This window comes from Hippoglossus stenolepis, chromosome 3 (genome assembly GCF_022539355.2).
Source record: "Hippoglossus stenolepis isolate QCI-W04-F060 chromosome 3, HSTE1.2, whole genome shotgun sequence".
Classification (NCBI taxonomy): domain Eukaryota; kingdom Metazoa; phylum Chordata; class Actinopteri; order Pleuronectiformes; family Pleuronectidae; genus Hippoglossus; species Hippoglossus stenolepis.
The window spans coordinates 15,567,527-15,587,571 of NC_061485.1; the positions used below are offsets into that span (position 1 = coordinate 15,567,527).

General features: G+C 41.6%; 1 protein-coding gene across 3 annotated transcripts in view; it reads left to right on the top strand.

Annotated features, from left to right (window-relative positions):
- Positions 1-20,045, top strand: part of srgap3 (SLIT-ROBO Rho GTPase activating protein 3) — a 61,826-nt gene that overhangs the window by 28,810 nt on the left and 12,971 nt on the right. For all 3 annotated transcript variants that reach the window (XR_004695099.1, XM_035152649.2, XM_035152650.2), the window contains exons 4-11: positions 3,169-3,231; positions 9,676-9,861; positions 11,275-11,403; positions 15,257-15,478; positions 15,616-15,717; positions 16,529-16,726; positions 16,947-17,031; positions 19,095-19,122. Coding sequence is in view for 2 of the 3 variants with exons in the window: in XM_035152649.2 (XP_035008540.1) it covers positions 3,169-3,231; positions 9,676-9,861; positions 11,275-11,403; positions 15,257-15,478; positions 15,616-15,717; positions 16,529-16,726; positions 16,947-17,031; positions 19,095-19,122 (1,013 nt within the window). In the remaining variant the exon portion in view is untranslated. The remainder of the gene's footprint in view (positions 1-3,168; positions 3,232-9,675; positions 9,862-11,274; positions 11,404-15,256; positions 15,479-15,615; positions 15,718-16,528; positions 16,727-16,946; positions 17,032-19,094; positions 19,123-20,045) is intronic.

The following is a 20,045-nucleotide window of genomic DNA, read 5'->3' on the forward strand; positions in this document are numbered from 1 at the left end:
TAGTTTGCAGCCACTAAAGTTTCTTGCAATTCTTGCACAGCCATTAGAATCAATTACAGTCAAATGTTCAAAAGGGTGGGTTTCAGGGGGTTGGTGGCCTGTTCTTTTAAAAACTTCACCATCGTTACTTTCTTGTATAGAGGATGTTAGGGCCAGGAATAAGTAACAAAAAGCAAATAGGAAGAATTTTTAAAAACTATGTTACATCTGTAGAATAAAGCTGTAATGTCGAGATTTAAAGCTAGGATTAAAGCAGGCTAAAAAAATGCAACAAATAATCCCTGCTTGAAGCCAACTTTTCCATGACCTGCTCACCAACTTCTTGCTGTCGCCTCTGCTTCAGCGGTGTATGTCTACCTGGCTGAAGTCTCAGGTTATAGGCAGGGTGAGTGCAGGCAGACAGGTCCGATCATTTTGTACGGTCAGAATAACCGAATTGGTCATGTTTGTTACAGTCCTGTGAGGACCACAAACACTGGCTTTATTTCCTTTTTTTCCCCCCAGACTACTTTATTGAAGGCTATTGGGACGTGAAGAGGGTTTCAACAAATAAGATAAAAAGTATATCAGAAAACAATTATCAGTCCTACCTTTAAGACAAAATGTTGAAATTAAAGTCAAACTAAACCAAAGCAGATTTTTAAGAAATGCGTCTAATTAGAAGAAGAAACCACATAAGGCTGAGGTGACCTCTTTAGTCCAAACTGAAATTGTAATAATGGACAAATGCAAAGATATCGATGGTTACACCAACACTTTAAGGATGTAATGCTCTGGCAGATTACATGGCTGTTAGTTGCTCCTCTACAGTAACTGGATTCGATTGACCAGAAGAGTTTACTTAATTCTCGACATTTCTACTTTATTCTTGAATTTTCCCTATACTTGGCCCTAATACCCTTCCATAGTCTGCGGAGCCAAACTTCACAGAGTCCAAATCACAATTTCACAGTCGCAGGTGCTGATGCCTCCAATTTTAGCTGATTTATCTTTCACTTATTTAACAAATAAAGTCATGGAAACATTACTGAGTCTAATGTGAGTGTGCCATTGCCCTGCTCTGCACTTCCTGTGTGCTTTCACAAGTCAACTCTGTCAGACCACTTCCTCATGTCACCTTATACCATCCTTTTCCTTCGTGTCTCTGTGCTTTATATTCTTAAGTGAGAAGTCTGAATTTGTGCTGCACTTCCTGTTGAAAGCTTATAATAAAATAAAAATTTTTTTTTGACACTTTCTGAGTCAAAACCTACACTAAATATCGACTAAATCAAATGTACCCAAACCAAAAGATTTGATGACATTAAATCAATCTGTACATTTTATGATCTCACCACAACCACAAATTAATATAACACATCAATGCAATGCTGATTATAGTCACACTGTTCAGAGTAGTTCAACCAGCTTCCTCTTAAAGATTGTATTTATCTTGTTTTTTCCATTATCCTCTCTCAAACAAAACTTTCCGTAGCTCCGTCGAGTCAGAGGAGGTGTTGCTTTAGTTTTTTTGGAACGTGTCAGACCATCACACTGAGAAATGCTGGTGCCACTGATGCATTTTCTCACCTTGAAGTCTTCAGACAAACACTTTATTCCTCTATCCTCCCACACACATAGATGTTATTCCATTCGGTTGCTTCTTCTTCCAGTCTCGGTGTGTCCCAGGATTTTGGTCACAACACGTGCTGTGCACTGTAATAACAAACATTAAACTGGCGGCAGAGAGAAATTATGGCTTAATCAATATTTCCATTTCAAGATGAGACATAAAAAATGGAAATGGAACTTGTTTTTCCTCTTGATGCATTATTGACTTTTATTGACGTCTGTAGAACACAAACATCGATACGAGGTGTTGATCTTTGTCAGAGGATGTCACACATTGTCACCGCTGGACACGCTCACGCTTAGACATTTTTCACACATGTGCAAAAGTATAGGTAATGTGCGATAATCAAAGGAAGTTAGCTCAGAATGTGCTGTTGCTTACAGTTGCATGTCTTAGAGATGGAAAGTACTGTATGTCTGCAAAATAGAAACGTTTGCTCAGTTGTTACCTGATGTGATTGGGAAATACAGTATAGCTGCTTTCTGACCTCCTAGTATAAAGTCCACAGAAAGTCAGGAGAATTCGATGTGTGAACACAGCAGGGGATCCTCCGAAGGATTCACCGTGAGCTAGTGATTATAAGCTCCTAAACTCCTCCTCCTCCTCCTCCTATATTTTCACTAATTTTCTCCTGAATGGTGTTTCATGTTTGGCTGTGACAAGGAACTTGTGGGGAGGGGAGTCTTTATCCATAGGTCACTTTTTTAAACTTTAATTGGAATGAAACTAGATGAGCACTCACTGACAGCATACTGCATCCAGGGCTGATAGGCCACCTTATCACCATATTGCATATGCATGCATTGAGATCAGAACCTATACCATGTACACAGAAATGTTCTGCAAACTGTTAACAATGTCACTCGTTCATAGATATTAGCGTTCCACAATTCCACACAAAAAATCCATCCATCTTGTAAATCAAATCTGCTCCAAAATGTAATGGGTTTCTCTTTGGCCCGTACACCACCCTTCCAATAAGTTTCAAGATAATCAGTGAAGTAGTTTTTGTGTGATCCTGCGAACAGACAGGCAAACAGCAATAAAAAACCTAAATTTCTTGGCAGACGTAATTAATCTAAATTGAAGACAATTTATAAAAGAGGCTCAGTTTATGGTACCGTCCCACAGTCCAGTCTGTGTTTGTAAAGATGAAGTTCAATCATCAATCCCAAACACTATAGCTGCAGCCCTGTGAGGCTGTGATACTCACTGCACATCAAAAATCTAAACTGTTGGATTGATAGGAAAAGTCTTCCCTCTTGTGAGAATTGAAGTGTTAGTCTTTCATTCCTTGAACAAAAGTGCTGCACTGTTTGAGATTCTGACCTGTGCTGGATGAAAAGTCATAAACATGATCCATCCACTGATGTCCTTGAATATCTGCTCCAAATTCTTTGGCCATTCATCCAAAAGTTGGCGCGATATTGATCTATGACTCCACAAAGCAATAGTGTCAGTATAACTGACAGTGTAATCTTTCCAGTGGGTCACTGCTGACGGCTCGAATGTTATTTGTGTTTTCACTGCTGTTCCTTCTTTGTGCTGTGTTTCAGAGCAAGGACATTGGGATCCAGATGCACGAGGAGCTGGTGAAAGTGACAAATGAACTCTACACTGTAAGTAATATGTGGTGTCTCCTGCAGATCGATCTCTCACACCTTATCTCATCACCGGGCCCATCCAAGGTTCTTTTTCCTCTCCGCCTTTCTGACATTGTATTTCACGTTCTTTACTTTTTTGCTGGCTTCTTTGTGACCATGCTGGCTGGGTTTTTATTTCCCTGACTGTGCATCAGATTTGGAGAATATCAAAGGAGGCATATTTGTTTATATTCAGGTTAATCATTTTAAGTTGTGTTATTACTTGAAAAGGTCTAAGGTCTTGTGTTAGCATTGCTACATCCGCTAGCATCTCCACTTCCGGTTGCAGACCTTTAGGCTTAAAACTTGGAGTAAATGAAGCCGTTTGGTTGAATATGAATGTCAGGGCTTCCGGACACTTGGATGACACCACACGAGCAGTATGGAGGCATGTCATGTTTTTTGTGTTCTTTTATTACGTCTTAAGATTTGGTCACCACTTACTTCAATTGTATTGGATTTGGTTGCTACACTGTTTACCCCTGAAAAGTGTTGTGGACTCAAACACTCCACCCACCCCTCCATCAATTTTCATTTTTCGGTGAACTTTCCCTTTAACATGTGACCATATCCTTCAATAGATTGTGTTTACATCATTATGATAGGGAGTAGCTCAGCAGATGACATAATGTGCATCTTGTTTCCATAACAATAGACCGACGACCCATTCATGTAAGGTCACCAGGTCCAGCTCAGCTGCTTTGTTGTGTTTAATGCCAGCACTCTGCTTTGTAGGGCACAGTCACTTATACTATAAAGGCCATTTTCTCCACTTATACAATATGTTTGATTTATCTTTGTTGTTGTGTAGAAGTGGCCTTTTGCTTCATTTTGATTTGTCGATAGTCCACAATGCTCACTTCTATAAAAAAACTGTTTTTGTATGTATTTCCCAAGCAGCTCCTTTTTATTCATAGCGAGCAGCGCTTGAGCATCTGCTTCACATATGTTTTAATAGAAAAACAAGTGGAGAACTGATGTATGGATGGATGAAGTCTGTTGCACATATTACCAAGTGGGAAAGCCCGAAACCCCCCTTATAATTCATATTTAATCATGTTTATAAATTCTATTTGGATTATACTGGCAGCTGACTTTTGCAGTCAAAAATCAGTGCAGTGTTAGAGGGAAGTATTTATGAATGGGGCATACCACAAGCCCACATTTCTCAGTTGTATTTTTAAACAGTGTCACTTCTTTTAAAAAATAACCTTACATAAGTTATGATAAATATTTATAATTAATATCGTTGTAGCAGCAGTTTTTATTGTTTTGAACCTTTTGACCATTTACTGTTGTGTAACATCCGCTGAGCAGTAATTGGTGATGACTGCAGAACTGAATTGTTGATAACAGGATTTCCTGTGAGAAACCCTGAAGATCGATGAAAGTATGTCGGGGATGAGGTCACGCTGCGCTGGTGCTGCACTGAAACTCAGAGATGAGCTGTTATTGAGGGAGGCTTAGTGCCCAGACCTGGATCAGCTCCAGGCAACTTCAGCAATCTTCTGTCCCCCGAGGTGAAACAGAAGAGATGGCAGAACTGCCTAAATATGACTTATTCATCTGTGCAATGCAATGGGAGTCAAACTACCAAAGGGTAATAATTGGCAACTCTCCCTGATCCTTCCATCTGTACATTTGGATGCTGAAACAGGCAGTGTTATGGCGGACATGTGATAATAAAAGGTGCATATACAGTATGTTGTTTAAATCAAAAATATACTTCAAAAGGACTGTGGTATTGGTAAAACATGGTAGATTTTATCCTGCAGTTACTCTCCCTATTCAGAAGTTGCAATGTATTTCCAGTTTGGTTTCCAGTCTCATGGTTTATGTCAGGTTCACTCTACCTTCCAGAAACAAATCATTATCCTGTACTTTTACTATATATTTCACCCACTCCTTCCTCTGTGACTGTGGACAACGCTGCACAGTAAAACTCAGATGGATCCTCTTCTCACACTCCACTTGGCCTCTGCTGCTGTCTGGCCGAAGATTAGAAATCCAGATGGTGACGTATAGCGAGACCTCTCTCTGTGTGTGAGGAAGATTGTGGGAGTTGTGGGAAATTCCATAGCTAAGGTGGAAAATGTGTTGCTTTAATAACACACATTTAGTTATTAAAGCACATACATTTTCACATCTAATCTTTTTATTAACTACTCATCACATAGTTGTAGGAGACTCCCCGAGTTTTGCTTGATTCCTCTTTTTTTTGGGACTTTCTGAGTTTTTTTCCCTTTAGTATTTATGACGTCAGGATATTATACTATTAAAAAAGATATAAAAATATTGGATATTTTTTTATTAATTGTTCAAATTATGCAACCAGGGTGAAGCTCTTTAGAATCACCTGTAGTCAACCACTGTATAAATGAAGTATAGTTGGTGAAATTAGTAGAAGAGGATTTTCCCATTTGCCACCAGCTATAACAAAATTTGCAGATGTGAGCGTTTAAAATTTTTCACAAGTGACTGATCTGCGTTCAAGGCCCTTTCACATAGAACGTGACAGCGGCACCACTGCACTTAGAAACCCATTCTTTTCAGTGGTTTGCACTGTGCAGGGGCGGTTTTCCACAGCTCAGAACAAAGTGCCATGCACCACTCAGCGGGCTCTCTTTCGTGTTGTTTTTCATCTTATATCACAGCATGTTGTATAGACACGAAGCTTCTAGGCTGGCAAAGAATGCACAATGGAGGAAAACCAGACGTGTTTTTGTGTTGGAGTGCAGCTTAGGTCCTATTGTTCTGTCCAAATGTGTCAGAGCCCAAGAGAAAAGTAATCGAGGCCGACCCGAAACCTGACAGGTGTTCCGTTTTTTTTTTGTGTCTGAGCCCGATGTCGTCAATAAGAGCCGCACTGAGGTTGTGTTACCTCAGTGACATGCACGGTTATCACTTGCTTTGCCTGATTACAGACTGCAGTGTTCAAAATCAGCCCAACCAACTTTACAGACCAGACTCGATTATCATTTCAAAGTTTTTGTCCGAAACTGACCCAGCCCGTTGGGTCAGTTATATGACACAAGCTTACATGACAGCTGCACGTACAACACATTTTGAGTCAGTGGTGCATGTCAGGTGGGTTATAGCTGTCAGGTAGCTCTTTGTGGGTTGGAAAACGGGCCTTTCTGGCAGCAGTAGCTTGTGGTGTTGAATTGTTTTTAATTACTGTTCCCTTGTTAGTAGTTGATTGTGCAGAAATAGACACATCAGTAGCATGTGGCCTCATGGTGTTTTCCTCGTGGTGTTTTCTAACAGTTTTCTCTGGCTGCCAACTAAACAATTTTTGCAAAGAGAAAAGTGTGAAATCCCATTTGGATGCCTGGCTGCTCAGTGAGAGGTAGAAGGGATAAAAGTAAGACTGTGAGCTGGAGCTACCATTTAAATATTGTTTAAAGTCTGATGCTGCTGCTGCAGCAGCCGTGGTATTAGTGCGAGTGAACGTCCTCCTGTCTGTGGCTTTGTCAGTAGCATTGAGTCTGAAATTAGAAATGGGAGCAGAGGCTTGAATGTCTGAACAGCCAGTCACTTCCTCACGTTTCCCGCAGCAACACGACTCTGTGAAATTCGTTTTTTCTTCGCTTCAATCTGAGTTAATTTCCTGCTACATCGATTTAATATCCCCACTGGGATCAATAAAGCTTTCTCTTATCTTATCTTTGTGATCAGCCACCTTGTGTCTGTTTACTGAGCTTCATACACGCTTCTTCTTTTGTTATTATTGGTTGACAACTACAACAGTGATTCTGAGACTCTCAGACGAGGGTGGTGCCTGTGTGGCTTTCATTCATTCATTCATTTTGTGTGCTAATGTTTTACGTGCAAAGAAACAACAACATTTTTTAGCTTCTACTCATTTAGCAATAATCTCAGCATTAATTAATTATGCACAGACATGATCTAGTGATGTAGAAAGGATTCTGTTATTGTTTTGCTCTTTTATTATCTTCGGTAAGTTGTCTTTTTTCATGTTTTTATTCCCTTGCCAAAGCACTCTCCGCTATATATTTATAAATTTATATATTTATATATTTATTTATTTATTAGTCCCCAGTTTTTCTATGATATCCCTGCAGAGGATCTTTACAAGAGATCAGAGGGAATGATTTTAAGTGACGGAGAGGAGGAATGGCAAAGGTCCCAGTCAAAGTAGCCTTGATAATATTTAGATTCATAATGAATATCTACTTCTGTCCTTTAATTCATTATGGAATTGAAAATCATTATGAGAATCTCCAGCCATTCTCTGGGTTGATTTTTTTTTTTTCCACCAGCCCGGGGCTGTCGTCAGAGGACTGAACAATACACCCCCCTCCTGTAGACACACGATGAAGCTCAGTGTTCCTGCATGTTACTGTGGTCCCTTAGCTGCAGCTCCTGTCGTCAGATGGTTCAAAGAAGGAAAAAGAGAAAATGAGAGAAAGAGAAATCTATCTCACGGTTTCACAGGATGTTTTAAAAGCGACCGTTTGAACGAACGCCCAGTGTCAGCCTAGTCTCTCTCTTCATGGAGTACCCACCCTGACATCAGCTTTGTCACTCTGAAAATAAACCTGTGTCTTTTATCATTCTATTGACTTCTCAGGTGTTTGCCTTAGAGCTTTTTGTCACACTGCTGTCCCGGTTGTTCCTGTACTGCCTGGAGAGGAGAGCTATTTATTCCAGCACAGAGCCGGGTGTAAATAGAGCCTCTTAGTAAATAATACAATCACTAAAGTTTGAGGTCAATGGGAATTTACAGATGTTAGTGACCCGGTGGCAAATGCGATTTTTGACGAGTAGCTCTCGTAGTCATAAAAGGAACCCTGCTGCCTCAGTGAGCATTACTTACTTTATCACAGGAAACAAATAAACAGCTGTTTATATCGACTGTCTAACATCCTGAGGTGTTTGTAGAAAGTCCTGAACGCTGGTTTGACGTTTGAAGACGCAGCTCACATCTGGACGATGCTTTACGAGGCCGAGGAAGGAGCTTTAAGCAGTGACCATATGAGCATCTGGCACCAGTTAAGAAAGATGCAGGATGCTCATGTCTGGTGTTACAGGGGATTTCTGTCACTACAGTCTTGTCATCACCGTGTTGGAGTGGGACGGCGGGGTGTCCGTGTCAAAACCTGAGCGTCAAATGAAGTGATCAAAGTGGAGATGTAACTGCAGGGAACACAGAAAACAATGCTGTCACTCCGCCGCAGAGAACATCTGAAAACCAACAGGCCTGCGGGTGATGAAAAGTTACTCTGAGAAATGATGTAGGAGGCAGAGAAGCCACAGCGACGTGGGAATTGAGGGGCGAGTTGAAGATTTGACAGCCAAGACCAAACCACACACAACCCTGGACCCCTCGTTCCACTTAAAATATTCCACATGCAGTGACATCTGTGTTCCCACTGTATTGACTGCCCAAATTGATCCAACAGGCCCCTATGAAAAAGCACAGTGAAGTCCAGGAGAGTTTGTTGCTCATATCTCAGAGGTCAGTGTGCACAGGTATGAGCTGTTTGGTGAATGAGGATAAAGGCCAGTGTGGATTGTGGATATGTGGATTGTTCAGTGAAGTTTGGCCCCAAAAGACGCTTAATAAGCATCAATACAACAATATTCAAATAAGAAAAAAGATATTCCTCCTCTCAAGTCTATCTGCCTTTCAAACATGCTTGGTTTGACTCAGAGGTGATATCCACCTCTGAGTCAGGGCTTGTTTACGTGTCTTTTTACGATCCCCACTGGTGAGCACCCCTACATATTTATGACCTGCAGGCTCCTGATAAAAATACTAATGATGCCTTTCTTCCACAGGGCTCAGACATCCCTCTTGCACCAGGTCTATTCACGATTTGATAGTTTTATATGGGACTACAGATAACTATTATTTTCAAAATCAAATAATCTGTTGAGCCAATGGTGGTGTCTGGAATTCCGTGTTTTGTCTGACCAAGAATCCAAAACACAATGTTGCTCTTAATTTAATGACATTTATGACATGAAAAACAGATTATTCTCACATTTGTGAAGCTAAAAATGGAAAATAGGAGAATACTTGGCATTTTCCTCTTGAGATATGACTGAAATTATTAATTCATTAGGCTATCAGCATAGTTGCTGATTTTGTCTAAGTGATAAATAGACTAATTGTCGCAGCTCTTATCTCATATGAAGAATTGATCTCCCTCCATTTCAATTTGACCCACTATGCAAGTGCTGGGTTTTTATTTCACTTTGTGGGTTATTGTATGTACTGTTGATGTAGATATCGATGGATCCTCTGATTTCTCACTTTGTCCAACACAGTTTTACAGCAACTGTGAAGCTTCTTTAAATCTTCAGCCTGTAGTCACCCCCATGATGAACTGTGCTGACAATCAGCCCAGTGGATGATCAGTCTGATGAATATCTGTCGTGCTTCTCCTGCAGGTGATGAAGACATACCACATGTATCACACCGAGAGCATCAGTGCAGAGAGTAAGCTGAAGGACGCAGAGAAGCAGGAGGAGAAGCAGTTCAGCAAGTCGGGAGATCTCAACGTGAACCTCCTGCGTCACGAGGACCGCCAGCCGAGACGCAGCTCCGCCAGGAAGATTGAGAAGATGAAAGAGAAGGTGAGCAGGACGGAGATCAGAGAAATGTGGTGCTTTCACACACAGTTTGACTTTCTACAGCTTTTAATCTGCCTCTTGAACCTGGAAGATGAGGTTAAGACTCATCATCAACTGTTTGGGTTCATTTAAAGAGAGGGATACAGTGGATAGACAGTAATATATTGTCAGGAGCACACTGCAGCACTTCCTGTCAATAACCCAACTCTCCTTCCATCTTATGCAGATTTTTAGTTTGTGTAAAGTCACTGGTGGTCTCCGAGCACATCGTACTTTAAATACACCCAGGCATTTTTTATTCTGGATCTCCTTCTAGAGTTTTTTCATGCAAATGAAACCCACCATTATCTCTCAGGTGCAGGAAATCAAAAGGCTGTCAGGGCGACAGGCTCGTATCCTCGGAGATGCTGCTCGGCTTGGAACCCGAACATTATTTATATCACAGCATGGCAACGAATATTCTTCTCTTTCCCTGTTTCTTCCTCTAAGGCTTTGTCTCGTCAGTATGCCTGCAAACAGGTTGGAGGAGGAAGAGACAGGAAAGAAAGTTAATCTCTTTTCTCCTAACACACCACGCCACTGAAATTTGCATCATAATAGCTTTGTGAAATTGGAAGTAAAGTGTCTCTCTACAGTGAAATGTAAAAGTGCACAATTTAAATAACGGGCTAAAGTCTCTTTTTTTTAAATTATGATGCTTTTGTTTGTATTCGAAACAGTGGAAATATGTTGTTATAAAGTGGTTTTGTCAATACAGTTTTAAAAAGTCACCAGTGTTAGTTAGCAGGGTCACACAAAAACTACCTAACAGATTATCATGAAACTTGGTGGAAGGATGAGGTATGGGTCTGGGAAGAACACATACATTTTTGGCAGATCTGAATCAGGGAGCGGATCAAGGAATTCTTTTTTTCCTCTTTCCTTGACATTGCAAGGCTTTAAAAAAAAAAAAAAAATCCCAGGAAATAATTAATGGGTCTAGATGAAAAAAAAATCTGGCATATCAAGAGAGCTTATATATATGAGGGATTTCAATTTAAGGAAGCTGTTGGGCCTTGACGGAGGTTTGCACTCCTCTGAATACTAACATATTAGTAAGACTACACAACCCACATAAACCAGGGTCTGTTTGCGTGCTTCTGTGTCAGTATCCACATCCTGTAGCCTCTGGTGCCTGAATGTTGAGAGACAGGATAACAAATGCAAGCTTAACTGTGCAACTGTTCATATACTATCCAGAGGAAGACTCTCCAGAGCCTGTTCCTCCAAACTTTCCCCGACATCTCTACCTGTCTGTTGGTTCCCAAAGCTGCAACTGCCTGAGCTCACACTTAAATCCTCCCCATATTGCTTTATCTTCCTGCACCGATGATGTGTTTCCCCCTTCATCTACCCTGTCTCTTCTCTCCTCCCCAGAGGCAAGCCAAGTACTCAGAGAATAAGCTGAAATGCACAAAAGCCCGGAATGACTATTTGTTGAACCTGGCAGCGACAAATGCAGTTGTGGCGAAATATTACATCCATGACGTCTCCGATATGATTGATGTAAGTATGCGCGAGGCACATGTGTTTATTTACACCTCTCTGCTGGGATTTCTGGTGTTGACTTAACTCTGCTGCACTGTCGCTTTTCTCACCATCTGTTCCTGTGTCTCATTCTCTCTCAGCCTGTTAGCTGTTTGTCTCCAAGCTGCTCTGTTGGCCCCACTAAATGTATTTACCATCATTTTTTTCCCCTGGATTAATTTCTGACTAACAAACTTATCACCGACACGCTATTGACTGTTGACGTGCAAATTGCTTTAGCGATGCTCTGTAGGTCTGTGCTGCGGTGATTTCACTCGTTTGTTTTTGTTGATGTTGCTTTTGGGAGCTCGGCTGTGACAAACACAGCGTGTCCCTGTGATTTTCTGCTTCTCGCTGAAAAAGCATCACGCAGGACACACTCACACATACACACACTCGCACATTCTCTATTGTGTATTATCTGTCCTTATGTGGTCTCTCCTTTCGTGGATCACAGTTGAGGAAGCAGCCCTCTCTAACACTGACTTAAGCAGTTTTATTATACGCCAAAACAAGAATATTTCCTCATTTATATGTGCTGAATTGTAGGGAAATTCAACCTTTACATAAAATCTCTAAATGAGAAGAAGTGTTTAAAAGGATGACTTTGTTTTGCAAACCACTAATGGTTGGAAGTCGGTCAAAGTCAGCCGGTGAAGCAGAGGTTCAGTTAATTCAGGCATGAACGTGGTTTGGCACCGAGCTCTCAGTCCCTGGCGACCTGCTCCCAGTCGCCCTGCAGACAAACATATGGAGATTAAGATGAAGGAAGCTTTGTTGACCATTTTACACAATATCAATGGGAAGCTGTCATCTGGATCTGTTCATTTTACTGTAGACATGTACACAAACAGCTCCCTCTTCTTAATTCACTCCCATTCCACATTATTATTGTCAATTTGTTCCAGTTCCACGATTACACAGTACACACAGCTAATGAACGCTTCGGGTGTCAGTACTAATGTATTTAAAAGCTGAAATGATTATTCAATTAATCCATTAGCTGATCCAAATAGTGAATTGTTTCTTTTATCAATGGGCTGTTGTTTGAATTAAGAGTCAAATTTTGTTCAACCATAGACTGTATATAAAGACGGACGTTGTGTCCTCCCGCTATCCAAAAATGAAGCCAAAATATCCCTAATTCGAACGCTGACATCTTGTGCCGATGACGTCACTTGTAGCCAGAGTCTGCGCTGTAGCGATCCGGGGGCACAGTTCCGAGATTCCGGCAATACTTGTGCTCAACCAATAGAGTCTCAGCTGTCAATCATGACGTTTTCACCCTTTTCATAGCATCAAATAACTAATTAAAACCGAAACTATACAAAAAAACTTCCTAAAAAGACAGAAACCATCTCTGAGAAAAATGTATATGATGCATTTGTCGACGTTTTAGATTGGTCCCATCCACCAACACGGAGGAGGACGGCTCTATGACCTACACTGTAGCCAGCCACAGATGGGCGATCAAGAGAGATAGGCTTCGCTTTGAGGGATCAGTCATGTCGTCCATCTTTATATACAGTCTATGATTGAACTAAATTGGACTCTTAAGAGAATCAAGCAGAATAACTGATGAGGGTAAACAAGCTTTAATCGCAGTTCTAATGTCCTCTAATGCATTCTGTGGATACTTTTATTTTTTAATTGATTGGTGATAAGTGAAAGTCAAGGTTGGCTTGTTCCCTATAAAGCCCTACTTTCCTATTCAGTTAATGTTTTAACCTGTCAGCCCTTCAGTCTGCCTGTCTCTCCGTCCTGCTCTCTGTGCTAATGACCGTGGCTGTCACATTTTTCCTTGAGGCCAGACAGACCACCTTACGCTGCTACATTAGCCACAGTCATATTGCACATTTTCCAGGTCAGGCATGATGAAGAGATGATTTCAGTGACATTTCTATAATGATTATCATTCCTTTTTGATTTTAAGCGATCACAGGTAATACAGTGTATAGTGTATTACTTTATATAGATTGTGGCTGAACCTGTCTCCGGCTACGTGCAGTGTAGCCGGTGACATGCCGGTGGTAGCCGAACATTTACCTAGACACTGATTCATGGGCTCTCCCTGCCTCTGTGCTTGGCAGCTGTGATTGATCCAGTGAAAAATCCATGTCATCTCAAATCCTGCTGAGCTACAGGGAATGAGATCATGAGCCTGACTAGTTTGACTGTGGGAAAGAGGAAGATAAACGATTTGTCTGTCACTTCAGAGTCACAACTCACCACACTGGACGTCCATGCAGGAAGAAGTCAGCTTTGTCAGACAGCATCACTGAGTTAAAACTGTTCAGGAGCAGTTTAGGATTAAAATGAAATAATTTAACCAAATTTGCCAAATTTACTCAACAACTACAATGCCTGTAAATGATGAATGCTGTATTGTGTGACATTGGTCAGTGCTGTCCGCCTGTAAATGCAACATAGGATACTGTACCTTCATGGAGATATTGATATTTTGCAGCTAAAAATAGTACAGCAGGAAAGACGAATATAGCAAGAATTTAGTAAATTGTAATTATGCATCGTAACATCCATTGGGATACTATCAGTCAGCATTAGAGCATATTAAACTGACTGTATGAAGAAGTAAAGTACTTAAAAATGACATAAACGAATAATGGAGCTAATATAAACATGAAGTTATGACAAATTAAGTTTAAGCCATATATAATAAATTGTTAACATTTGCATATTATAATGTAAATGCAGTATGTATGACTTTTAAAGGCAAAGTGGTCAGAATCACTTGGTTTAATCCTGTATTTCTTCCATCATCTGCTCCTGCAGGCTGCTGCTGCTGCTGCTGCTGCGGATGTGGATATGATTTGTCATCTAATTCAGCTTGTTTGTTTAAAAATAGACTTTAAAATAAACTTACTCCCTTTAGTCTTTAGTCTGCTGAGCCCCTTTGACTGAGTAGTGCAATCAGCCTCCTGCACCAAAGTAGAGAGTCTACTTCCCCGGTGCTAAAGAGCACTAAGTAGCGTTTACTTAGTGATTCACAGAGCTGTCAGTTGCCTCAAGCCTCCCTCTAAAACCTCCTCACCACCATCCTCTGCTTAATTAGGTTACTTCATACAACTCGGTGTGATAAGGCTCTGTAATTATCCCTGGTGTCCCACTGTGCTAGCTCCTGTAATTCTCTGAACTCTACTTCTATTTTTATAGGTAACCTGTAGCAGGAGCTAATTTGGGATTCAGTCCATGAAATGGGTCTGAACATGAAAGACGGGGCTCAAACTAACAGACTTTACAACTCAAATTTGCACTTTCACACACTTTCCCATCCACTTGATGAATTTATTTCAATTAAATCTAATTTAAAAAGCAATTTGACACCTGCTGAATATCTGACCTCTGGTGGTTTAACTGCCCACCTTGAGAAGCTACTGGACTTGAGGGTGTGGTCAAAACACTTTGACATCACTATCATTATTTGAATGCAGGACGGGCAGATCCAGGGGCGGGGCCAAGGGGCATTTTCAAAATATAATCAATGACGTGTGGCTTTGATCAAAGCTATCGAGCTAACAACAGTAAGAAAGGAATGACTTAATGTGCAACTTACTGAATCAGGAATTGTGCATGGATGTTGGACATATAATTGGCCCTTTTCTTTTTAATTGTGGCCCCTTTGTTGCCCCTGATTTAGAAAAATCTACCAACACACCTAGCAGAGGTGACAATATTTTTCTGCCCAGTGTTAAATTACTCTTAACACGTACAAAATATTTGACCGATTTCCATTCCATTCCATTCTAACCCCATCTCCACGTTTACAAAGTGTTTTCTTCCTTGGTTTTTTAAAATGTTTTTGTCTCTACAGTGCTGTGACCTCGGCTACCACGCCAGCTTGGCACGCACCTTCAGGACATATTTATCTGCCGAGTACAACTTGGAGACCTCCCGTCACGAGGGACTGGACATCATTGAGAATGCAGTGGACAACCTGGACTCTCGCAGTGACAAGCACAAGATCATGGATATGCATAACCAGGTGTTCTGTCCCCCGATGCGCTTTGAATACCTGCCACACATGGGAGATGAGGTGAGGTGCACACAGATCTCATTACAGATTTTATTGTGTGATTTTTTTGGGGTATTTCCATAAAGTTGCTATTCAAGTTTCACGTGGATCTATGTTGTTTCTTCCTCACGTGTCCTCCTCCTCCTCCTCCTCCTCAGGTGTGCCAGGTGAGTGCCCAGCAGCCTGTCCAGACTGAACTCCTGATGCGCTACCACCAACTGCAGTCTCGCTTATCCACGCTAAAGATTGAGAATGAGGAGGTGAGGATTTATAATGACTCTGTTGGCTCCTGTTTCTGTCCTGCGCCACCAACCCCCTCACCTTCATCCCACCTCCCACCCCCCAAAACAAAGAGAAAGCCCCGTCTCATTTTCTCCAGAGCCAAGGGGAGGGCCACATCACCATCTGTTCTCACCGCAATTACTCTCCTATGACCTTTGCTCTGGGGGAGCGATGAATATATTTAGATTCTCCCAGCGCTGAGGTCGTGTTTTCTATGAAGTAATATATGAAATTGTCTATTTTATGAAGAAGAAAGGGTTTTCTCATCAGGAGCCACAGACACAAAGGTGCAAATGGAGGTGATAATAATAACCGAGGGTCTGTTAGACGTGCCTGTGCCAATGGCTCTGCCTCTTCCCTGTCTCCCCATGTCTCGTTCTCTGGGGTATAATGGACGAGCCATGCCATTAGTGGAAATGAGCTTTATCAATCTCACCACTAAACAAACAGCCTCATTCAGTAATTCCACGTATAGTTTCCATCTTTGTCAGACAGTCTTCATTTTCAGCTCTTCCTCTGATGTATGCCTGACCCGCGGGTTTGTCTGGACTTACGTACTGGTGCTGTTTGGTAGCACAGTACAGTCCAAGGCCATCTATTGTTTCGGGCTAAGTTTGTCTTTAATATTAATATTAATATGCTAGGGCTGTAAATCACTCACTATTGTCCTTCAAAATGTCATCAGTCGCCTCAGAAAAATAAAGACGTAACTCTCGCGAAAAAAAAGGGAAAAGTGGTACGATGCGTCATTCGTCATCTTCCGTCCTTTCTTCCCCCCCATCTGTGCAGGTGAGGAAGACCTTGGATGCTACCATGCAGACGCTGCAGGACATGCTGACGGTGGAGGACTTTGACGTGTCGGACGCCTTCCAACACAGCCGCTCCACTGAATCCATCAAGTCTGTGGCGTCCGAGTCCTACATGAGCAAGATGAACGTCGCCAAGAGGAGGTCGAACCAGCAGGAGACTGAAATGTTCTACTTTTCGGTGAGTCTGATCTTCTTCATCTAGAAAGAACTGGCCGCCGGAAAGAATCAAAGCATCACTCATCATTTCCACATGCTCTGAAAAATAGAAATGAAATCAAAACTTGAAGCGATTGAATATATGCTGATTTGAGCAGGATTGTTTGACTGGGCTGGTGTTCCACTGGATCCCTGCTGCTCCTCACTCTCCTCATAATGCCTTCATCCGTCTGCCTGTGTAGAAATTCAAGGAGTACCTGAACGGCAGTAACCTCATCATTAAGCTGCAGGCCAAGCATGACTTACTGAAGCAGACACTGGGTGAAGGTAAGGAGCCTTTTCTCTTCATCTGTTTCCGATAACTCTATCGTGCCTTAATGGTGTGTGTGTGTGACCCGGTGTTTCATCCTGTAATTATGACCCACAGAATCCTGACATAGCTTTATAAAAGCACTGCCTTCAGGGCCATACAGTGGTGCAGGTCTTATCTAAGAAGAAGCAGGGGATGGGGTATAGGAGGCTACAAAGACGAGCTTTTAGGACGGCAGGAAGGACAGAGAAAATGAGAGTTGATATTCAAATGGTAAAACTATCACACCCAAAACAGACCCTATCTTCTTTGAGGTATCCATTTCCCCCCTTTTCTCCTTATCTCTACTGGTCAAAGCATTATCTGATTAGTCTCCATATATGTTGTGGCCGCAGGGAAGGTTTTCATTTTCAGGCTTTAAGAGGAAAGACTTCCTTCAACCCCTCCCTTCCCCAGGGGTCCCCTTGTCACCTCAGCCGTGAACAGTTTACGCCCAATCAATCAGCGGGACCGGGCCCGAGCCCATTTCTGCAGCTGCTCTTGCATCAGGGGTTCGCCTAATAGAAAAAGGGCACCAAGCGCTGACAGCTGAGGCCTTTCAGCACTCATGCATATTCCCAGATTTCACACCTTGGATTAATTCATTCACTCAAGTCCTATATAATACTAGATTTTGCTTCATCGCGTCTTGCAGGATATGAAATCATCCTGGTCATTCCCTCCGAGCTGCCACTACATGCTGAGACGCTCATAAACACTCGCTTTATAGTTCATATCAATCTCTGGACAGATCTGTGTGTTTGTCCACGGTGGTGCAGCTGAGAGAGCGTACGAACGCGGCATATGGCGTCTCCAGGTACCGCCTGTGTTTAATTATTCAGGTGATCAATCAGGACCGGGTCGTGCTCATTAGCTCACAGCTTCACATCCAAAATAGTGCGTTTGTGTTTGCGTACGTGCGTGGTCGTGTGTGGTCGCGTGTGAGCGTGACAGAGGGAACAAGATGAGACTGGCGAGTGCCACATGGTGTTTACATCTTGCGGCATGTATTAATAAAAACATAATGTCAAAGCTTTGGCAAAAGAAAAGATCGTGTGGGGAAATCTGCCAGCCCTTGTTTCTCAGATTAAGACCAATTCCCCTGTTCAATGAACTTGATTTGTACTCTCCACTGTCATTCAGGGACTGTGGCACACATGAAGGGGAAAGTGACATAGACTTTTTCTTTGCTCATGCTTGAGGAAGTTGCTGTAATTTTGAGGTTGGTTGGTCAGAGGTAGACGGGGCTATCACTCAGAGGACTGATGTCTGGGGAACGTGCTGTTGTTCCTTCACATGAACGCACCGGAGACCTTGCCCCATCTGCCAGAATGATGCGTTGAGGGATGGGTTAGCCTTTGCTCTTTCTGTCCATTGTCAGGTGGAGGAAAGAAATCATGTTGGAACGCTTTAGTGCCATTGTTGCCTTTTTTCTGTACATTGACTCCCTTCCAGTTGATAATCCGCTGGACAAAGGCATGTCTTCCTCTCAGTTCATAGGGAAGCACTGGGTCATGTTTCAATTGACTCCATTTACTATATTTATTCTATTTTTTTACATTATCATAAGAAGAAAAAAATAAACTGACATTTATCCTTGTTTTACTCAAAAAGAGTTGGTGACTTAACAGAACGCGTCGTCCTTAGAAAGGCTCAGTGCATATGCCTATACCATGCGTGTGAGTTGTTGGAGAACCACAACAAAAGGCTCAGTGAGCCAGCATAGACATTGCTCAGTGTCAACACTGATGGACCCCTCTCTCACGAACATACACACACTGCAGCCGCCAGCCGCTTTTCTTTGGCTCTGAGAAGAGGCCTGTTACCCCCACGGGATCCTTTTGGTCCCCTGAGGCTTCAGCCCCGACTGCTCAATAGCTTTGTCCAATGAATGGTGGTAGCATGGCTCCATTCATCTCTTCCCCCAATGCTCATGTTGTCTCTCATCAAACCCCTGACTGAGGCTGGACACTGGAGTCTGTATAATGTGCACCATAAAGATGTAACATGTCCCCTGTTGTGTTTTGTCTGTTTTCCATAGGGGAACGGGCCGAGTGTGGAACTACACGGTAAGATAAAGCATCTGCCTAATCCATTATTCTCAGATTAATAATTAATAATTAATTCTACTCTTCAAGAGACAAGACAAAAGCTCACCAGAATAAAAAAGAAATAATAATAATAATAATTAGAATTATTAGAATTATTAATAAAACTATATAATTTAATAAACAAGGTACAAACTGGCAGTGATTTGCAAATATTTGTTGTCCTTCAAAATCCCACATTTCCTTTAAATCATATTGATATCATGGCCTCATTGACAAAGGATTTCCAGTATTCCAGTTATTTCGATATCTGTTTCAAACATTATATCAACATATACATTTCTGTAATCTGTGAGATATCATACTCAGAGTAGACATGAAACAGCTTTTAGTGTTCTTTGTGCCAAAAGAGAAAATTCTGCCTGAAGTTGGTATATTGCATATTTCCCCCATATAGGAACTTAAATGTCTGTCCCAGACACCAAAAGCACATTTTACACAGCTCAGTGCAAATTTCGGAACAAACCTAATTTGCTGACAATTAGTAACGTGGTCTTATTTCTGACAGATTTATATCCTTAACATCATCTTTTCAGAATCTTATGTCATTGACCCTGTCATGCAATTCCAAAGGGGGGTGACATCACCCCTATTAAGTCATGTGATTTCGGTCACATGATGTCCATGCTAACCTATAGTAAAAGTCCTGTAGATTTTGTTGGAACAGGAAATAAACAGACTGAAGTTTTGGTGTCTCACTTTACCCAATGTCCCAGATTACCCAAATTCATCCTATATTATTTATAGAATACCTAATTAGTATATATATTAATTTATTTTCAAACTAACAAGGATTATGTGTGTTTCAACAGGATTCACATCCCTTGTATTACTTTTTATATTAAGGTGCATGTGCTTATACTGAACAACATGAAATATGGTGG